This window comes from Xiphophorus maculatus, chromosome 16 (genome assembly GCF_002775205.1).
Source record: "Xiphophorus maculatus strain JP 163 A chromosome 16, X_maculatus-5.0-male, whole genome shotgun sequence".
Classification (NCBI taxonomy): domain Eukaryota; kingdom Metazoa; phylum Chordata; class Actinopteri; order Cyprinodontiformes; family Poeciliidae; genus Xiphophorus; species Xiphophorus maculatus.
This window is the reverse complement of record NC_036458.1, coordinates 4,238,747-4,260,913: the sequence shown is the minus strand read 5'-3', so window position 1 is coordinate 4,260,913 and position 22,167 is coordinate 4,238,747. Positions and strand designations below refer to the sequence as shown.

The 22,167-nt window shown below is 41.5% G+C and overlaps 2 protein-coding genes across 4 annotated transcripts; both read right to left on the bottom strand.

The window, feature by feature from the left end:
• Nucleotides 1-10,870: 10,870 nt before the first annotated feature.
• Nucleotides 10,871-16,935, bottom strand: LOC102236605 (claudin-4-like). Of its 2 annotated transcripts, XM_023349440.1 has the most exons (3): nt 16,870-16,935; nt 12,160-12,292; nt 10,871-11,856 (listed from the first exon to the last, which is right to left on the bottom strand). In XM_023349440.1, exons 2-3 carry the CDS (start codon nt 12,289-12,291, stop codon nt 11,353-11,355), a joined length of 636 nt encoding a protein of 211 aa, XP_023205208.1. In that variant the 5' UTR covers nt 12,292; nt 16,870-16,935; the 3' UTR covers nt 10,871-11,352. The 2 variants fall into 2 exon arrangements, with proteins under 2 accessions (XP_023205208.1, XP_005810194.2); XM_005810137.2 differs by lacking the exon at nt 16,870-16,935 and having other exon boundaries at nt 12,160-12,404.
• A 624-nt stretch (nt 16,936-17,559) lies between these two features.
• On the bottom strand, nt 17,560-20,783 carry LOC102233785 (claudin-4-like). 2 transcript variants are annotated; one of them, XM_023348647.1, is made up of 4 exons: nt 20,768-20,783; nt 20,579-20,657; nt 19,574-19,706; nt 17,560-18,593 (listed from the first exon to the last, which is right to left on the bottom strand). In XM_023348647.1, exons 3-4 carry the CDS (start codon nt 19,703-19,705, stop codon nt 18,090-18,092), a joined length of 636 nt encoding a protein of 211 aa, XP_023204415.1. In that variant the 5' UTR covers nt 19,706; nt 20,579-20,657; nt 20,768-20,783; the 3' UTR covers nt 17,560-18,089. The 2 variants fall into 2 exon arrangements, with proteins under 2 accessions (XP_023204415.1, XP_005810184.1); XM_005810127.2 differs by lacking the exon at nt 20,768-20,783 and having other exon boundaries at nt 19,574-19,716.
• Between the last annotated feature and the right edge of the window lie 1,384 nt (nt 20,784-22,167).

The following is a 22,167-nucleotide window of genomic DNA, read 5'->3' as shown; positions in this document are numbered from 1 at the left end:
AACGACCAAACTAATTTGGATAATTGGGACTGAGATGCATCAGTTCCCCATACAAGGGAGATTGAAACTTAATATCTACCCAACCTAAGATATTCTGTATCTAAATTGACACATAGAATAAATAAATCATATAAGAAATTGCAGAAACATAAAATTGATTAAATAATGAGGCAAAATTGTTATCTGGGTTCTTGTTGAACCTCTGAAGATGTTAAAAAAAGATGGATTCTTCATAAAACCAAGAAAGTTACGGACAACCCTCATTGTCCTCTTCATGTTATTGTCTCAGGAAAAAAGTATCTTCAGTCAGAGGCTTCTTCAGATTAGCTGTAATACAGACTGCTACAGGAGGTCTTTCCTGCCAACACCCATCACTTTCTACAATAACTCTTTGAAGAATCTGAATTAAAATGAGTTACAACAACATTTAATTTCCCTTTGGGATCAATTAAGTATTTTTAACTGATTTTATGTCATGCAACTGCATCAAAAGATCGCTGTGAAATTTAATTTTTTCTGCTTACAAGAAAGTTTGGGCTGCTGGCAGCGATGGCGCCTCCTGGTGGTGGCAGCTAGTATCCACTGACTGAATCAGTATGACTGTATGTGTTTAATGTACATGTGTTCTGTCATTTATTTTTAAGAGTGTACATCTTCCACAAACACACCAACGAAACTCCGAAAAGGTAAAAGGTGAAGAAAACAGAATGAAGATCCAACTCCTAAAGAATTACAAAACACTTTCATCTCGTTTGCAGCTATAAAAATAAACGACAGAGCCGACCAAAATAATTAAGCAATTGTGTTCCTGTACTCAGTTTTTCTGTTAAATAATTTTAATGCATCAGTTTTGTTGAAATATTAGCACAGTTGTACAATTTTAACATTACTATTGACAAAATAAATTACATGACATTCAAATTCAAAATTAATAGATCGAAAAGGGAAATTAAATGTTGTTGTACCTCACATTAATTTAAATTATCCAGTTATATTAGGTATAATGACTGTTGGTAGAAAAGATCTGTATTATGATCTTTAGTGCATAATTTATTTAACCTTCAAAAATTGGAAATAGTTCAGTTTCTTTGCACTTAATACAAAATTCTTCTCACTTTTTTCCCCAAACAAAACTGATTCATGTGTCCCAGGTCACAAAATACATTTGGAGTAGAAACTATAAAATCCATTTAAATTTTGATGTTTTAATGAATCACAATAACAGTTTCTTAAAGCTGCATTTTAGAGCATCTTAAACTGTTTTGTTCCTGGGATTTAAATATAATCTGTCTCCCTAAAAACATGCAGAAGAGGCTCGGAAAGGAGGGGAAAAGGCCAATTATGTCAGTAATAGAACCGACATTAATGAATTCGATATTCCTTTTCCCTACAGGTCAAATTAAGGTACAGAATTACCTTTGATAAGAAGAAAGTCTATCCAAGGGTCGACAAGATTCATGACTTAGCAACCTGGCATTTGGTTTGTATTATTACTACCTGATGTTTTGTCTTATTTTCAGTAATACTTCAATTTAGAGGGTTTATTTTGTATTTCAAGGATTCCATGACTTTTATATAAGTAAAATTCTTCTTCAACGTTTAGGATAAATGCGATGCAGATTATGAAGGAAAGAAATGTAGAAAACTGGCCATATAGCCATTGTTTGAATGGAGAGCATGAGTTTTGGCTGGGCCAGGAGCCCTCTAGTGGCTCGATGCGGTATTGAATTTTTATACCAGCATTTTATAAAAACGTCCCAGACGTTCAGCAACGCAAACTTTCTCCATAAAGAAAAAAAACTGAGATTTTGTTAAACATAATAATCATCATAAAGGTGTAAAATATACTGAATGTAAAGTTACCTTTGTTGTAACTACCGTTAAGGATATATGCTTTTATTTTGGTATCTCGTGTTACTGTAGCTATGGTAACGGAACGAAGTTCCAACTGAATAGGTTAAAAGTTAGCAAAACAAAAAAGAAATGCTAAAAAGCGGCCCAGTTTTCGCTTCAGTCGGTAAGGGAACAATGTGAGTAAGTTGAAATGCTAATAGAAAAGTCTGTGAATGCTGTTAATGTAAAGAATTGTTCCTGTCTAGCTCTTACGTTTGATGAATGATACGGATGGCTTTAATAAATCAGCATTTAACTATCCGTTATGGCCTCATCCAAATTGGCTGGATGCCACACGAAATACAATTACAGCAAAAACATTGTGAGTGAATATTCAGAGCGAACGTTCAGACAACGATTTAGAAAGGTCGGTTTCGAATATTCGAATTTCAGACAATGTTGACCGATCGTCGTCTGAACATTGGCTTGCTAGCTGGGTCCTAGCTTCTTTTTTTCATCAAACAAAACTGATCTGTGACGGATGATGATGTAATTCTCCGCCTCTTGTGATGTCATAGTTGAGATTCTTAGTGCATGGTTTTATTCTCTTCAGATATTCCAGACATCACAGGCGCGAGGATTTGTGCAGATATCAAGTTTGACCCTTGAAGTTTTCAGGAAATAGCAGCAAGACCCCCAAGCTAACAGAATAATAATAATTATTATTATATTATTCTTGTTTATAAAGCGTTTTTAAACCAACTGGTGAGAGATTGCCAAAGTATTTTCAGGAGCTTCTGTTTTTTTCTTCCAACAGTATGGGACAAGTATTTGGCATGAACAAGTACAAGAGGATAAAGAAGGTGAAGAGAGTGGACTTTATGGAGGAGTACGTTAGGCAGCAGTTTCGCGGACATGACCCCCCTGAAAATAATTACGGCACACTAGTAGAACTTAACATGCGATCGATTCGACAGAAAGGTGAGGTTGATGATAAGGTTTTAGGTAAAGAATCTCGGAGTTCCAGTGCGGTGTACTTTTTAAAGGACTTCCTTATCAAACATGACCTGGACTTTGATGTGGAGCCGATTGTAGGTCCGTGCACTGAAAGAGAGATTGAAAGAATAAAAGCCCGCAAGGTTAAACTGGAAATGGGGGAAAGAAAGGAACAAATAACAGAAAAGCCGTTCGAACAGAAAGCTTTGGAAAAACCACCATCTCCACCATCTGTTAAAAGTGAAACTTGTACTCTCCAAAAGCTCCTGACAGATGTGAAAACATCACTTGATGCAGATGAGAAAGACTGGGTGGACTTTGAACAGCAAATGTACAAGACAATGGAAGAAATGAACATGGGGCTAAAACAGAATTTTGATATGTTGAGAATGATTAATCAGGCTTTTGAATCCACTGATGACATCAAAAAACAGGTTTCTGGCAAGAAAACACCTCAGGAGACTAAACAACCAGAACCCTCTCCTCGAAAACTCTCTATGGCACCTCAGAGGGTAAAAATGTACTGCCTGTCACCCTCTTTATTGCAACTTACTCGAGGAATGGATGAAGTGGACTGGGTGCGCAAAGAGGCTACCGTGAGGTTTAGAAGGCGGAATGAGTTCATTGATTCAACAGATGAATTCCTGGGGATAGAAGAAACATGTTTCTATTCCAGGGAACATGAGGAACGTAAAGCTCTTCAAGAAAGGCTTAAGTTGGAAAGAGAGGCAGTAGAACGAGCAAAGATACAGAGATTAGCTCACAGGCAATCAACTCCGGACATTATGGTACCAGAGGGGTTGAGGAAATCACTGTCTTTCGAGAGCGTTGCATCAAAAGTTGGAGGGGACCGGACGAGAGATGATGAATGATTTGGAAAAAACCCTTGACAGAACTAGAGACACATGCAAGGACTAAAGTGTCTAATAGGGAGCCTTAAAAGGGCTTCAGTGTTGGAGGAGCTTGGAGACCACAGGGCTGCAGGAGTGAAGGAGCTAGGAGTCCGCGGGGTTGTGGCGATGACTTCTAGCGCCACAACCCCGCGGCTAGGAGCCTGGGGTCCTGTGGGCACTGACGTGATTGGAGCCTGGGGGGGCTCCGGGCACCGAGGGGACGTGAGCTCTGAGGTGCTTGGAGCCTGGGGGGCTGTGGGCACCGAGGGGCTTAGAGCCTTGGGGGCTGTGGGCTCTGAGGTGCTTGGAGCCTGGGGGGCTGCGGGCACCAAGGTGCTCGGAGCCTGGGGGGCTTTGGTCACCGAGGTGCTCGGAACCTGGGGGGCCGATGCAACCGAGAAGCTAGTGGCCCGCGGGGCTGTGGCAACCGAGAAGCTGGGAGCCCGCAAGGCCAAGGCAACCAGAAGCTATTAGCCTGCGGGGCCGATTCAACCAGACACTAGGAGCCCGCAGGGCCAAGGCAACCGAAAAGCTAGCAGCCTGTGGGTCTTTGGAAACCAGAAGCTAGGAGCCCGCAGGGCCGATTCAACCAGAAGCTATTAGCCCGCGGGGCCGTGGCAACCAGGAGCTAGGAGCCCGCGGGGCCGTGGCAAACAGGAGCTAGGAGCCCGCGGGGCCGTGGCAACCAGAAACTAGGAGCCCGCGGGGCCGTGGCAAACAGGAGCTAGGAGCCCGCGGGGCCGTGGCAAACAGGAGCTAGGAGCCCGCGGGGCCGTGACGACCGAAGAGCTTGGAGCCCTCTGGTTTCCAAGCTCTTCCTCCACCCAAAATTCAGTCCTGATAACTAGTTTCTAGTTGTAATAAGAGAATTAAAAGCAAAAACCAATGCTTTTATTCTGTGTGACCCAAAGTGGTACCTCTTATAAACCTGTAAAAAAAATAAATAAAAAATCTAAATTTAATTTTCATTTTACTGTTACTGCATTAAATGTTTTCAACAGCTTCAGACTTATCCACAGCTCTAAAGTGTTTCTCTTTTATGCCTGTTTTGTTTTTTGTGCACAATATGGTGAACAACAACTCTGGTAAAGTTAGCCTTCCTGTGTTTACTCTGTAGATTTCAGTACAAAATGGACCAAAACGCATCATCAAAAATGGTGACTTCCATGGGTGAAAAATGTAACAAAAGATATACGTCTTTTGAAGTAATTATGAGCTTTGATGCATCACAAACAGCAATTTTTTAGTTACTAGAAAAATTCCAACATTTTTAGGCCAACATGTTTGTCGAACCTCTTATCCCTTCAACCACCAACTTCATTTTCTTTCTTGTTAGAATAAATATAGTGGACCTGAGTGTGACTGTTGTTCCTGAAGGTGGATATGGATAAATATATTTTTCAAATGTGGGCTTCGATGGCAGCCTCCTACAAACACTGTCTACTTACTCATTTAAATGGAGGAAGAAAGTGTGTCATTCTCATCATTTTATGGTGAATTATTGTCATGATCATACAGAAGAGGATTAGGGCCACCCAAAAAAAAAAAAAAAGAATTCTGACTTTAATCTCAGAATTCTGACTTTAAAGTCAGAATTCTTTTTTTTTTCGGTGGCCCTAATCCTTTTTCGTATGATCAACACTCAAAAGGTTAACTTTTCACATAAAAAGCACTAACTGCTGCCAAATGGCGCAATGTCCCGCCCACCACCTCCCTCTCAGAGCGCAGACTGTACACCTCGCTGCAGCAAACAGAAAGGGGCGGGGCCGGACCACTGTCAGTATCATACCTTATTTGGAAATGGGACCATTGCACTCCGGAAGTGAAGGGGGCGCTATTTTTTTTATATTATCCACGGTCTCCCGTTTTTATTTTCTTTTGAAATCTGATATTCATCTTTCGGAAGGATTTTCACTCTCAGTATGTATTTGACCTTTCTCTTTTATTTACTTCAGCGCAGCTCACAGTTTTTAACAAATTCAGTAGCTTTCGGTGTACTTCTAAATCTGCTACTTAGTTGCGTCTTTTCGGGCCTGCTACTGCCTCTAGTGGCGTGGGGTGGTATCAACTAATAATTACATTACTAAATCAGAATACCACAAAGTCTTTATTATTTATTGTTAATTTCAGCATTACTGGCACCGTAAAAGATAAATTATCCTATAAAACACCATATTTTTTAATTTTCTTAAAGATGTAGAGCAGTAGCAGGCCCGAAAAGATGTGACTAAGAAGAAGATTTAGAAGTCCACAGAAAGCTACAGAATTTGTTAAAGACTGTGAGCTATGCTGAAGTAAATAAAAGAGACAAGTTCAAATACATGCCGAAAGTTCAACTACATCCTAAAGGTGAAGATATATCACAGATATCAAAAGAAAATAAAAACGGGAGATCGCGGATAATATAGGAAATAGCGCCCCCTTCACTTCCGGAGTGCAATGGTCCCATTTCGAAATAAGGTCTGAGACTGACAGTGGTCCGTCCCGCCCCTCTCTGTTTGCTGCAGCGAGGTCCTTCTCGAATGGTGTAACCAGGAAACGTTTGAAAGTAAGGATTGTGATTGTGAAACAAAATAGTCGGAGTCTTATTAATTTCACGTCTTCTGTATTTATCCAAACCTTCTAATCCAAATTATTTATGTTCTTATATTATGTTTAGGTAAACTAAATCCTTGGTTGAGATCTATTATGTAGCTAGAGTGTTACAAGTGGCATTTATCATCATCCACAGGGGACAGTTTACAGTGAAGCGGTCATCAGTGTGGGATTTGACCAAAATATGTTTACTTTCATTTCTTTTTGTGACTCTTTTAGTCTCTGCATCTCTGTTGAAAACTGCGGATGACGCTTGAACCTCAGAGGCCTCTTCCGTCTGAGAGCATCCTGTTTAAAGCTTCGCCTCACCAAGCTGATCAGTTGTTGGGTTCGTCTTTGTCTTGTGTCAAAATGTGAACAGCGTGATGAGGAGGACGGCTTAAATACCAGTTCTTGTTGAACTGGTATTTCAGGCCAATCACTTAATTGTACATGTGTTTGAATAATCAAACACCTGTTGACTTTAAACTTGTTATAGAACACGTTGTGAAGAAAGTTCAGAAACAGCTGTACATGTGCTTTTAATGCAGTACTGTATTTTAACTTATAAATCAATGTAGACAACTCTTGATGTGGAAAAATTAAAGTAAGGTCACACCTGTTAGTTGTATTGCTATATGTTTATTCTAAGTTCCTGTATATTCCCACCAAGTTTGAACTATTTGGGTTACATGCACAAGGTTGGACGTTGTTTTTCCTACTGCATGGGAACCAGTCTGTTTCCCAGGCTTTGGATCCCTTATCCCTTTTGTATAAAACTCATGTGTTGGTATAGGGAGCCAGAACATATCAAGTCGGGGCAAAGTGAAAGTAAAAACATTTATTTTTGTTGTCAGATATTTGCCCAGTAAATCTTATAGGGCGAGATCTGATGTGCCGATTAGGGATTGATCTTGTCTCAACACCGGAGGGTGTAAAAGTTGCATCACAGTCTGATTGGACTCACACAGCTGTGAAATTTGACTCATCTGCTCAAATTTGAGTCTCTTTCTATGTATATGAATGGAAGCTTCCAAATTCAACTCTTGCACAACAACTTCTTGCAGAAGTGAAAACTTTAATTTCCCCTTTTTCCGATAATAAACAGCCTGATGAATTAAGCTGCGTTTCTAATGTTTCATTAGGAGCTGATTGAGTTTATGAGAAGCGATGGTTCAGAGCTCCTTCTGAGAAACTGTCAGCATCTGCTTTGTTTTGGATCACACACACAGCGGCTCTGGCTGTCTCTCTCTCAGCTGATCAGAGGCAGTGTTTTTGTGTTCCTGACTCTTACCCACACATTCCTTTGGCAAAATCACAAAATTTGTGAATGGAGTGATGTAGGATCATTTAATCATGCGTGTAAAAATGAGACTGATTGGATTATTTCACCTGCTGACCCAAATGTAATGTTTTCTGAGCGCATGTCAGCATTCAAAAAGATGTTTCATTGTACAGTGCACTGTAAAAAAAAACTGTGGAATTGATTCCTACCGGGAACTATCTGTTCCCCTTATTACCAGGTGCCAGATGCCCTTGGCACTTTGCCCCGACTTGATATGTTCTGGCTCTGTGGATATTCCCTGTACCTGTTTCTCCCAACATATTGGGCCGGTAGGTGTGCCCCAGTTGTAGCAAAGCATTCCTATGTTGTTGGCAGTGTAGAACTTCAAGGGCAACACCGACGGGTCCGCAGATCACCCACAGACCCGCGTGGCCCAATTTGGGTTCGACTGTTCCAGAGGATAGCAGGTTGTGGACTCGGGGTCAGCAGGCTGTTCTACCCTTCCTCCCTTCTATAGGTATTGGTCAAGTTATGCTTCTTGTGGAAACTTTGAGTTACAGGTTTGAGTCATTTGTTAATGATGTTTTGGTTGGTCTTGGAGCAGCTAAAGTTGAAGTAACATCGTTAAGGCTAATGGCTCTTCAAAATGGAATGGTTCTAGATCAGTGGTTCTTAACCTTTTATGAGGTACCGAACCCATCAGTTTCATATGCGCAGTCACCGAACCCTTCTTTAGTGATAAATAAAATAATTTTTTTTCCCAAATTCAAGACATAGGTATATGTTTTTTGCTGGTGCACAAAATGAGCCGTGCATGAACGTCACCTTTGCTCAAAGAACAAAACCATGAACTCACAGCAAGTTACAGTGTTACTTTATTCTGGCCCCCAAACAATATTTCGGCCCCATAAAAGGATTTCAGCCCCCAAAAATATTTTTTTACTATTTTACTAATTAAAAATAAATTTGGATTTTTTTCAAAAATTAAAAAAAAATTTTAATAACCTATTTGTTTTATTTTAAATTTAATTAGTTTTTTGTTGTTTGGAATCCACAAAATACTTATTTGGGGCCAGAATAAAGTTTTGCACAGATGACATACCTGCAAATCAGTGTGACTTCTGCTGTTGTCTTTGGGAGACCAGTGCAGAGAGGCGTGGCTTCACCTTGGCAAGTGCATCTTCAGAGCAAACTCTGTTCATTTTCTTCTCTTTTTGCTCGACATATTTAGTATGGATTAAAATATTAAGAAAGAAACCACACGATGTACAACTACGACAGCCGCTGATACTGCGTGCACTAAATTCCCCGCAGCCCTGATTGGCCAAGCAATGTAACATGGTCCTCTGCAGCAAGCGATGGCCAAGCGGGGCGTCATCACGACTTTACACAAGTGTGTCTTTGCCTCCGCGGCAGAGGCTCCGCCGAACCCCTGAGACCGACTCATCGAACCCCTGGGGTTCGACCGAACCCAGGTTAAGAACCACTGATGTAGATCAACTAACAGCTTCTACAGGGGGAGTTTGTGTAATGGTGGGTGCTTCTTGTTGTACTTTTATTCCAGCTAATGACGAAGATGGTGGTGCTATTGCTAATGCACTGTCTAACCTGACAGCTCTGAAGAACGCTCTTCATGATGACCATGCTTCTCCATCCGATTGGTTCTCGTGGCTTTCAGTTAACGGTTGGAAACAACTCCTAATAAAACTTCTCACACTGGCGTTTATTGTGTTGGGGATATTAATGATCTTGTCTTGCTGTGTGATTCCCCTACTTAAACGGTTAGTAGAAAGTTTCATTAATATTCGTCTCTTAAAATACACTTTCCTTACACACACAACTGATCAGTTCCATAACTCTATCTACCTGATGATTCTGATGACTTGGACGTTTTGTCCTCCAGCGATGAGGAGGGTAATGTTAATGTTTCTTTTTTTGTCTTTAAGTAGTGATGATCATTGATATTTTCAAGCCTGTACAAGCCTGGAAGCTAAGCCTAGCTTAGCTTTCCTATCCTGCTTTGCACATTACAGAAATGTCTATGTTTCACAAAACAAATGCCTATCTTTTCTGCATGTTCTAAATATGCATTTTATGTTTTGATTTTACATTTAATTTTATCTGGCAACATGTTAGTTTTTTTTTTTGCTTTTTAGTTTTTTCCTTTTTAAGTTTCAGTTGGAGTAGGGTGTTACCTTGTTACGAATTGTTGTTGTGACATTGGTTTTAAATTGCTCAAAGACATATATGTTGTTCAGTACAAATTGTTTTTCTAGCTACTTATAGGGGATGTTTTCTATGAATCTTGACTTTTTTTTCCGACAGACTTTTTTTTTTTTTACTACTTGATGTTATTCTTTGTTTGTTGGGTTTTTTTTACTTTTGGTTTTAGCTTTTATATAACTTTTTTTTCCCTTACTATTATTGTTCTTGATTTTTTTTTTTTTCCTGTCTTCAGTCATTGCTCTGATACCTCCACGATTTTCCTGGACAAACATATACAGATCCGCCTCCCTGGCAAGGAGGGGTTGCAGGATAACTTTTCCTACCAAACAGTCATATTGTTACAGGGTTGAATGGGTGAATGCCGGTAGGTTTTTCATATCTTGCATATATGTGTTTTGTTTGCTGTTGATTTTTTCTCTTTTTGTTACATCTTCCAGGATAGTGTTATGTTATATCTTTTATCCACGGAGGTCAATGATGATTAATAATAAATATTACATATTTACTTATAATCAAAATGATGTGGAAAAATTACAGTAAGGTCACACCTGTTAGTTGTATTGCTATATGTTTATTCTAAGTTCCTGTATATTCCCACCAAGTTTGAACTGTTTGAGTTACATGCACAAGGTTGGACGTTGTTTTTCCCAGCTGCATGGGAACCAGTCTGTTTCCCAGGCTTTGGATCCCTTATCCCTTTGTATAAAACTCATGTGTTGCCTCTGCCTGGCAGAGCTTTCCGTTCAGACTTGCTTCATTATTGATTGTCCTATGAGTTCTCTGAGTTGTGCAGAATTCATGAATAAACTTGATTGAGTGATTTTACCTGAAGAGTGTTTGGAACTAGTTTTTCTTCCACGACACTCTTCTTTTAGAAAGAATCAAAGTAAAGGATTAAAACAGCAGATGGTTACCACAAATCTTTTATGATGTAATTTAAATTTGCTTTGTTTAATTTTTTTAAGCAAAACAAAGTTTGTTTACAAAGTTTTGAAACTGAGTCTTCTGTGTTTTTTGATGCATTTTATTCCTTTTTATGAAAACATTTGTATCTGGCAAAGCTTTAATGATCTATGCTGATCATTGTAAAGAAACAAAAATAGAACAAACCAACTTATAGTAAATGTTTCGTCAGTAGAAAGCAATGCAGAAGCTGAAGAGAATCTGAGAAACACACTCATAAAATTATTTCCCGAGGCCCATTTGGTTGGGAGCTTTCTATAAATGAATACAAAACAAAAAGAAATGACAGAGAAGTGAACAGGATTATATAAGCAAACACAATTGTCATTTAAGTTGTCTTGGAAAAATTGTGACTGAAATCTTATTTTCCTGCAGAAAGACTTTTGCATCTTGCACCTTGTTTATGCGTATGTTTTTAAACTTACATTTTAAGCAACATTTCAAAATATTGGAAATGAACATGTACAAACTACAATCCTTCAAGCACCAACAAATAAAATTATGTTGTCGTCTTCATGGTTTTTATCAACTCTACTCCCTTATCTGCCTGTCCATTGGACACCAGCCCCTTCCATAAAACCTCTAAATTACAACGTCGTTTGGACCTGAAGCTCTGTTGCTGTAGTACGTGGTGGTTGTATTAGAGCTGCTGGGTCTGGGTCTGCTGAAGCAGCAGAGCAGAACTCCAGTCAGGATCAATATCACACCGGCTGCCCAGCCGATATAGATACACGCTCCCGGCTCTCTCTTCTGGGGATTCATTAACGTAGGGTTGTAGAAATCTCTTATTAAGGTATGTGCCACCCGGCTGACCGGGATGATCACCAGCAGGCCGGCCAGCATCAGGCCCACTGCGGCCACCAGGCTGAGTTTGGGCTTGGTGTCTTCGTTCTGAACATATGCGGTGAAGTCGGCACCCAAAAACAAGATGAGGAGGCTGAGCCCACAGAGGACGCAGCTGATGATGGTCATGGAGCGGCTAGCCTGAAGGTCAGAGGATAGTACCAGAAAGGAGTCGTACACTTTGCACTGCATCTGTCCAGTTCTTTGCATCACGCATTCCATCCATAGACCTTCATAAATCACCTAAAGACACAGAAACAAAATATTAAATATGTTCTATATTTTCTATATATTAAATCAAATAGACATTGAATTTATTTCTGTTTCCTAAATGGCAGAAACTTTGTAGACTTCTTTGGGAATGAAATGACTCATTTACCAAACATGGGCTGAAAGGCCACTCAGAGAGGAAGACGCCATCAGCACCATGAAAAGCCAGATTAGTGATCGTTGGTGTAAACCATAAAAGCTACCTAAACACAACTATGATAATTTCAACCATAACAAGCCTTTTGATTGTCTCTATTTAACACAATATATAGTTACCTGTTCAGTAACAATGTTTGCTCCAGTGAATGAAGCACTGGTCCACTGAGGACTGGTGCAACACCTGATGACCCCAATCAGGCCGAGGGCCCCAAGGGCCACACAAACCATCTGAACTGCTGAGGATCTCATTCTGCAAAAGATAACAGCAGAAAGCAAATAATTAAAGAAATTACTGCAATATATTCTCTGGCTTTGGTAGCAGTCAACCATCCATTGTCCATCCATCCATCTTCTTCCGTTTATCCGGGGTCGGGTCGCGGGGGTAGCAGCTTCAGAAGGGAGGCCCAGACTTCCCTCTCCCCGGCCACTTCTTCCAGCTCCTCCGGGAGAATCCCAAGGTGTTCCCAGGCCAGCCGAGACACACAGTCCCTCCAGCGTGTCCTGGGTCTTCCCCGGGGCCTCCTCCCGGTGGGACGTGCCCTGAACACCTCACCAGGGAGGCGTCCAGGAGGCATCCTGACCAGATGCCCGAGCCACCTCAACTGGCTCCTCTCGATGTGAAGGAGCAGCGGCTCTACTCTGAGTCCCTCCCGGATGACTGAGCTTCTCACCCTATCTCTAAGGGAGAGCCCAGCCACCCTACGGAGAAAACCCATTTCGGCCGCTTGTATCCGCGATCTCGTTCTTTCGGTCATGACGTGGGAACGTAGATCGACCGGTAAATCGAGAGCTTCGCTTTTTGGCTCAGCTCTCTCTTCACCACGACGGACCAGTACAGCTCCAGCTTGACAGCAGACGCTGCATCAATCCGCCTGTCGATCTCCCGCTCTCTTCTTCCCTCATTCGTGAACAAGATCCCAAGATACTTGAACTCCTCCACTTGGGGCAGGACACCCCCCCCCGCCCCCGACCCGGAGAAGGCACTCTACCCTTTTCCGGCTCAAGACCATGGCCTCGGATTTGGAGGCACTGATTGCCATCCCAGCCGCTTCACACTCGGCTGCGAACCGCTCCAGCGAGAGCTGCAGATCACTTCCTGATGGAGCCAAAAGGACCACATCATCTGCAAAAAGCAGAGATGAGATCCCAAGGCCACCAAAACGGATCCCCTCAACACCTTGGCTGCGCCTAGAAATTCTGTTCATAAAATTAATGAACAGAATCGGTGACAAAGGGCAGCCTTGACAGAGTCCAACTTTCACCTGAAACGAGCCCAACTTACTGCCGGCAATGCGGACCAGACTCTGACACCGGTTATACAGGGACCTGACAGCCCGTATCAAAGGGCCTGGTACACCATACTCCCGGAGAACCCCCAACAGGGCTCCCCGAGGGACACGGTCGAATGCCTTCTCCAAGTCCACAAAACACATGTAGACATGTTGGGTGAACTCCCAGAACCCTCCAGGACCCTGCTGAGGGTGTAGAGCTGGTCCAGTGTTCCACAATCAGGACGAAAACCACACTGCTTTTCCTGAATCCGAGGTTTGACTATCCGACTGACCCTCCTCTCCAGGACCCCTGAATAGACCTTGCCAGGGAGTCTTAAGACTGTGACCCCCTACAATTGGAGCACACCTTCTGGTCCCCCTTTTTGAACAGGGGGACCACCACCCCAGTCTGTCAATCTAGGGAAACTGCCCCCGATGTCCATGCGATATTGCAGAGCCACGTCAGCCAACACAACCCTACAACATCCAGAGCTTTAAGGAACTCCGGGCGGATCTCATCCACCCCCGGAGCCTTGCCACCGAGGAGCTTTTTAACCACCTCAGCGACCTCGTCCCCAGAGATTGGAGAGCCCAACCCAGAGTCCCCAGACTCAGCTTCCTCAATGGAAGGCATGTTGGTGGGATTGAGAAGGTCTTCGAAGTATTCTGCCCACCGGCCCACAACATCCCGAGTTGAGGTCAGCATCACACCATCCCCACTATAAACAGTGTTGGTGCTGCACTGCTTCCCCCTAATGAGACGCCAGATGGTGGACCAGAATCGCCTCAAAGCTGTACGGAAGTCTTTCTCCATGGCCTCTCCAAACTCCTCCCACACCCGAGTTTTCGCCTCAGTAACCACCAGAGCCGCATGCCGGTACCCATCAGCTGCTTCCGGGGTCCCACAGGCCAAAAAGGCCCGATAGGACTCCCTTTTCAGCCTGACAGCATCCCTCACCGAAGGTGTCCACCAACGGGTTCGAGGGTTGCCGCCGCAACAGGCACCGACAACCTTGTGGCCACAGCTCCGATCGCCTCGACAATGGAGGCACGGAACATGGTCCACTCAGACTCCATGTCCCCCACCTCCCCCGGAACGTGTTTGAAGTTTTGCCGGAGATGGGAGTTAAAGCTCCGTCTCACAGGTGATTCTGCCAGACGTTCCCAGCAGACCCTCACAACACGTTTGGGCCTGCCAGGTCTGACCGGCATCCTCCCCCACCACCGGAGCCAACTCACCACCAGGTAGTGGTCAGTGGACAGCTCCACATCTCTCTTCACCCGAGTGTCCAAGACATGCGGTCGCAGATCCGATGAAACGATGACAAAGTCGATCATCGAACTGCGGCCTGGGGTGTCCTGGTGCCAAGTGCACGTGTGGACACTCTTATGCTTGAATATGGTGTTCGTTATGGACAATCCATGACGAGCACAGAAGTCCAACAACAGAACAACGCTCGAGTTCAGATCGGGGGGGCCGTTCCTCCCAACCACGCCCCTCCAGGTCTCACTGTCATTGCCCACGTGAGCGTTGAAGTCCCCCAGCAAAACAAGGGAATCCTCCAGGGAGGCACTCTCCAGTATCCCCTCTAAGGACTCTAAGAAGGGTGGGTGTCTGAACTGTCGTTCGGCCCGTAAGCACAAACAACAGTCAGGACCCGTCCCCCCACCCGTAGGCGGAGGGAGGCTACCCTCTCGTTCACCGGGGTAAACCCCAACGTACAGGCGCCAAGATGGGGAGCGACAAGTATGCCCACTCCTGCTCGACACCTCACCTTGGGCAATTCCAGAGTGGAAGTATGTCCAGCCCCTCTCAAGGAGACTGGTTCCAGAACCAGAGCCGTGCGTCGTGGCGAGACCGACTATTTCTAGCCGGAACCTCTCAGCCTCACCCACTAGCTCCGGCTCCTTCCCCACCATAGAGGTGACATTCCACGTCCCAAGAGCCAGCTTCTGCAACTGAGGATCGGACCGCCAGGGTCCCCTTCCTCTGCGCCACCCATCACACAATGCACCCGACCCCTTTGGCCCCTCTCACGGGTGGTGGGCCCATGGGAGGGGGGGCCCATGTTTCCTCTTCGGGCTAAGCCCGGCCGGGTTCCATGGGAAAAAGCCCGGCCACCAAACGCTCGCCTTCGTGCCCCCCCTCCAGGCCTGGCTCCAGGGTGGGGCCCCGGTGACCCGCGTCCGGGCGAGGGACCAAGAAGTCCAATGTTTAAGCACTCTCTAGCACTTTGCCGTGTCCGAGTATTTATTTTGTGTGTACATGTGCCCGTACAAAAATAAAGTTTTGCCTCTTTAAAAATGTATTACAAATTCCTAATATCGAAGTAACTTCTATTCTCATGGCATCCAAAGAGGAGGTGTCTTCCTCAACAAATTAGTGCTCATCTGTGTATGTGTAAGAAAGTAGATTTTTGTTTGTTTTATTTCTTTCATTTAGTCTCTTATTGAGCGTTGGGTCACTCGGGTGATGGGATGATGATGGGATCATTCTGGGGGATCCTGCGTCTTTTCCAGGCCATAAGGAATATATGCACCCTGTACTCCTGCTAGTGGAACGCCAATGCCTGATCCAGCAGACAGCAGGAAGGGCCAGGCTACATTTGGTAGCCTATATTTCAGAACCCACAGAGACAACGGAGACGGACAGCAATTGTTACAAACTTACCCCTAAACGCAAAGCAGGAAGCGTTGGAAGATTTGAAATTGTTAATGTCATGCATTCTGCGCATGTGCTCTTTCATGATGCTCAATTGGTATTAATGGACCCAAAGTAATCAGCCTGAACCGTTGATATGAGGCAGGATGGATCCATGCTTTCATGTTGTTGAAATTCTGCCAAATTCTGACCTGACCGTCTGAATGTCGCAGCAGAAATCGAGACTCATCAGACCAAGCAATGTTTTTCCAATCTTCTATTGTCCAGTTTTGGTGAGTCTGTGCGAATTGTAGCCTCAGTTTCCTGTTCTTAGCTGCCAGGACTGGGACCCGGTGTAGCCCATCTACCTTAAGGTCCAACGTGTTGTGTGTTCAGAGATGCTCTTCTGCAGACCTCGGTTGTAACGATTTGATTTACTGTTGCTGTTCTATCAGCTCCGACCACTCTGGCCATTCTTGTACAAACACATACATCAATGTACCTACAGTTACAAATTACCTGCAGATCAGAGCTTAAAATACGTACACACCGATTAACATAAATTAATAGTTGGAATAATTTAAGTCATTCGATTAATACGCATTATTTTTGTACTCCTTATTTTTTCTCTTAAATTGTGCAATATTATTACTTTGCTTAATTTCTCTCCACAAAATGTATCCTTAAAATAAAATCCCTCCTTAAACTGATATCACATGCATGCAAGATGTCTGCAAACTTAATTTCTTTAAATGACACTTTCCTCTCAGGTCACACCTTCGCTCTCTATACTTATTAAATTTTGAATATTCTTTGGATGCAGATTCTTTTTAGCTTTAAACATCAACTTATATTTTAGCTAAATGAGTTTTTTTCTTAACATTGAAATAAGTAAAGAGGGAAGATATTGCCTACCTTTATCAGGTGCTGCAGGTTCTTCTATTTATTCAGACTTTAAATGATATGATCATAGACTGTGAAGCAGTGATCTCTGTGTGGTTCAGTCTTCTCTTACACAACCAAATAAGGAAATTCAAAATTGTTCTCAGCAAATTGTATCTTTTGAGAATTTAAGTTGTGAAATGTAACATTGTACTTCTCCTTTTTAAGATTACACGCACTGTTGCAGACTTTATGCAAAAAGCTTTTATATTTGCTGTCAAAGTTTTGTGAGCCTCACAAGATAAATATAAACATTTATCAGTATTTTAGAATTTTTTAAAAATTAAATTAACTAGATGTTGATTATGTTTATAAGTTTTACAAAGTAAGGAAATTCTTTGAATTGGGAGAAGTTATGCATTACCAGCAAAAACATAAATATAAGATAAAAAATTCAGACTAGTTTGCAACATCCAACAAATACTTAGCTGAGCGTTTGCACCTACATGAAGAAAACCCTCTAAATATGATTTTATGACAGATCCACCCAGACTTGTGCCTCATTTTACATTTGAAGCAACACGTTACAAAATTGTCCTAACAGCAAGTCAGAAAAACCATATTGCTGCATTTTTTTGTTAGAGAGATTATAACTTAGCTCTTTAGCTTTTTTTCCCCCAAATTCTATATTTAAAAAATTGCTAAATTCTTTGAAATTGAATCTGTCTTCTGTGTTTTTATTCCTTTTTCCAAACATATCTGTATCTGACGAAGCTTTAATAATTTCTAGCGATCAGTTTACAAAATGAGAAACAAAACCAGTTTTATGAATAGAAAGTCATGCAGAAGCTTGAGAAACACAACAACAAAAATGTTTCCTGAGGCAAATCTGGTTGGTAGCAAAGAAATCATGAACATAAAATGGACTAAATAAGCAAACAAAATTGTCATTTGGGTTATTATCTTGTAACTTGCCTGTAACAATCCATGTAATATGTCATTTGGCTGCTTAGAGAGACTTCTTCATATGTCTTTTTCATTATTATGTCACAAATTTCTAGAAAAATTAATGGGAATTCAACCTTTTTGCCAGGATAGAAAAAAAAACAGCTCAGAAACTGTTGGAAATAAAACTTTACAGAGCACATACCTTCCAGCACCAACTGTTACAATTACAGAAATAATAATCAGATTCAGATATTCTTAGCATATATTAGCATAAAGTATTTACAGTTTCTGGTACCACCCGGCCTCTACACGTAGTTCTTGTTTGTCGCTGAAGCGCTGTTGCTGTAGTACTTGGCGGTTCCTCCGGAGCTGCTGGATTTGGGTCTGCTGAAGCAGCAGAGCAGACCTCCAGCCAGGAGCATCATCACACCGGCTGCCCAGCCGATATAGATGCATCCTCCCAGCTCTCTCTTCAGGGACTCGTGCACCAGTTGGTTGTGGAAATCTCTCACGGTGTTGTGCGCCGACCAGCTGACCGGGATGATCACCAGCAGGCCGGCCAGCATCAGCCCCACTGCGGCCATCAGGCTGATTTTGGGCTTGACGTCTTCGTTCTGAACACATGTGGTGAAGTCGGCGCCGCAGAAGAGGACGAGGAGGCTGAGCCCACTGAGCATGCAGCTGATGATGGTCATGGCGCGGGCGGCCTGCAGGTCAGAGCCTAACTGCAACAAGGAGTCGTACACTTTGCACTGTTGCTGCCCAGTGCTCTGCTTCACACACTGCATCCACAGACCTTCTTGACTCTCCTACACCGAAAGACGCAGAAACAGACATTTACATGCACTGTTTAAAACACATTTTCTTCTCATTTTCTGTATTCCAGCAAACACTATAAAAATTTTAAGCATTCTAGGAAAGGCCTAATGATGATGTCAGGACATTGTAGGTTTCTGATGAATTCACAAGATTTGTATTAAACAGCAGCAAGTTTGTTGCTTCATTTACAGGAAACGGCTAGAAAGCTTGCAAATCACAGACCAACCAAACTTGAATGATGTTCTGTGGATGTTTTTGCAGCACGAGGGACTGGTGCACTCCAGAAGGCCATGAGGAAATAACTATGTAGAAATGCTGAAGCAGCAATCCAAGACAGGAAGTTAAAGCTTGGGCTCCAGTGGATCTTCCACTTGGACACTGACCCAAAGTTTGCAGCCATATTAGTTATGGACCACTGTATGTGCTATACAAATACCCTGGAGCTCTGCTTGGGTTGCTAGGTAACGGGCAGAATTCCACTGGGGTTGCTAGGTAACAGGTAGTGCCTGCTGCTCTGGAATGTTTTTAGAACAACACATTTTCTAGACACCAAAAAACATGAACTTATTGCCCAAAAAGCAACTGGATGTTTTTTTTTTTAAAGCTCTTTCGGCTGTTTTCAGAAGTTGTTGAGACCAAAATGTTAATAGAAAAACGTGCAAAATGTGAATTTTCCATCATATTTAAGAATGTTCAGTATGTTTAAGCCAAGAAGTGAAGATTAAAAGGCAATTTAAAAACTATTTTCTTCAATCAGTGTGGCATTTAGTAAATATAGACAGTGATAATCCTAACTGACCTTAAATAGTAAAACCTACAATTATAATATTGAAATTATTTCCTGCTTAAACCATAAAATATTATTGCATAATTGTCGAGTAATCAAACATAAAACCTGCAAGAACATTACTTTTCTGATCATTTAAGTCATAAAATATATTGTGTTGCTCTGTGAATCATAAATGCTTACCTGCGCCGTCACAATGTTGTTTCCTATGAAGGCTGACACTTTCCAGAGAGGAAGGGCGCAGCAGACGATGACCCCAATGAGCCCCATGACCCCAAAGGCCACGCATACCATCTGAACAGCTGACGATCCCATTCTGAAAAAAACTACATATATAAAATTCTGGATTTATTTTTTTTTTTTTACAAATTTAGAATTTCTTAGGCATTAAGATAAGGTTTTCTAAAGCTATTTTAAATAAAAAAAACATTGTTCAGAATTAATTTCTTTTGTTGCACCCATTGTTACAGTTAATCTGTGTGTTTGTCAAAGCTTCAGCTGGATTCACTCCCTCAGACAAAACACTTATTACATGGTTTATGTCGCCACAGGATCTGTGGTTTAAGGTAACATTTTCAAATCCAACTCATGCCCAGACAGGCCTGAGGTCTCCACCCATTACAGGCTCAGCCACGGCTTCACAACGTCCAGCAAGGGAGACAAAATTTAAAAATAGTTGTAACCATTTTATGAGTATTTGATCACATCAGGTTAACAGAAATCAGACTTTTAATACCGATGTGTGCAGAAGAATCAGCCACATTTGATTTAAATGTTCAAATATCTTGAATTATTCTTTTTGTAAGTTGAAACATATAAACATTAAATATTATTTTGATTAAATTGAGATTCTTTAAATCAGAAGTAGTAAATAATCACATGAAGGCTGGCACAAAAAATTTAATTTCAATTAATTTATTTCGTTTTTGAACATTTTTTAATTCAGAAGTATAAAAAATCAACAACCTATATGAAGGCTGGCGCAGAAAAATGTAAGTATTTTAAATTAATTTATTTAGTTTTTAAACATTTAAGGCAATTTTTGCCCAAACTGGTTGATTAAATTCCACAGCAAAAGAGCAAAAAAAATATATATATATCAGATTCTTTTAAATAAATACCTTTAAAAACATTTATTTCTTTAATGTTTTCTTAGTGATGTTGTTCAGATTGCATGTAAAGACTTACCTATTTGTCTTCTTTGAACGCCTGTAGAGGTTTAGAGGTTTTAGTTGAAGATGTTTCCCGATGCGCGGCCGTCTGGAAGCTGCAGTGTGAGGAAACAAACGTTACTTATAGAGGAATGTCAGGAGTAGGTGGAGCTCCACTCCAGCCAGAGAAACACAGAGGAAATATGGAGCTGAAACCAGTTCTGACCTGAACATGTTCCCCTCTTTTCCCCATCTTTTTGGAAACAGAGGTCACAAATTTCCTGGAAAAAAAAGAAAAAGGAATAAAATCTCATTCATGTTTTTATTCTGTCACAACAGTGATGCTGCGTTGTTTCTCCATTTGTGTCCATCACAAGTTGAAAAAAATTAACCACTAAGTGAATCATCTGGAAGATTGCCAGTTTTTCCCATCAGCACATCCAGTCGGCACAAACAAATCCCACGCAGGTTTCCATAGCTATCCCAGCTGCCTCCACACCTGTCTGTGTCGAAATTGATGACGAAGACGAGAAGAAGCAGAGACCGTGAGGTCTTGACTCATCTTGTTGGTTTCATGGATCACGAGAAAGATGAATGAAGAAACAAGAAGGAATGTCGGCTTTAAAAATAGACGTGTTGGTAGTTTTGCTTTGCATGACATCAAAATTAATCATTGAAAATAATCTGACAGAGAGAAAACAGGAAAATGGACAGATTTGGATAGAATGAGACAAATGTTCATTAATGTTCTGATTTTTAACTGTAGTAAGTCTGATTCTCACTTTGAATTAATCTAATTATTTATTTTATTTAATTTATTGAGGAAAAGATACATTAGACCAATCTGCCCAAATTCCATCCACCATTAGAGATAATTGAGAGTCTTTGTCAACAATAAGATTTAATGTCCATCCTGTTCTTCAAATTAAAGAGTTTTCCCAACATAATTTATCTTTTTAATCATCTCAACTCAATCTGAGTTTTATAGGAAACTTTATTTTTAACCATCCTTGGCTGGATTTGAATGGTGTTTACTGACCTACATAATAAACACACAAGCTGGATTAAACCCTGTAAGACGAAGTGTTGTAATCTTACAACATCTTTATTTCAAACCACAAAAAGTACAAATATTGACTTTTCTTTTGTTTTTAACTGAAACTTGGAGATTAAACCTTTTTGATCAATGGTGGAACGGATTGGAACCAGTTACATTGACTGGAGTAACTTTCCTATTTTCACCAGCAATAATCTGCAGACATTGATTCTTACTTTGAATTCATGTGATTAATTCTGACATTAGACATTATTTAAAAAAATAAGGGAAAAAAGACATTAAACCAGCTGGCCATGTTGTTGTGCCAACTGAATCAGCCAAACAAGATAACCGGGTTGAATTTTGGTTTTTTACTCTTAGAATTATTTGAGTCATCGCAACTCAACTTGAGTTTGGACTTTTGTAGGAAACTTTGTTTTTTGAACAATTAAAATATGGGGGATTTTTTTATTTTTATTTTTAATGTTATTGTCCTGCTACATAAACACAAGCTCACTCAAAACTCTGTACAACATTTAAATTTCAAAGAAAAAAGGAACAATGTTGAGCTTTTTTCTGCTTTTTGTTTT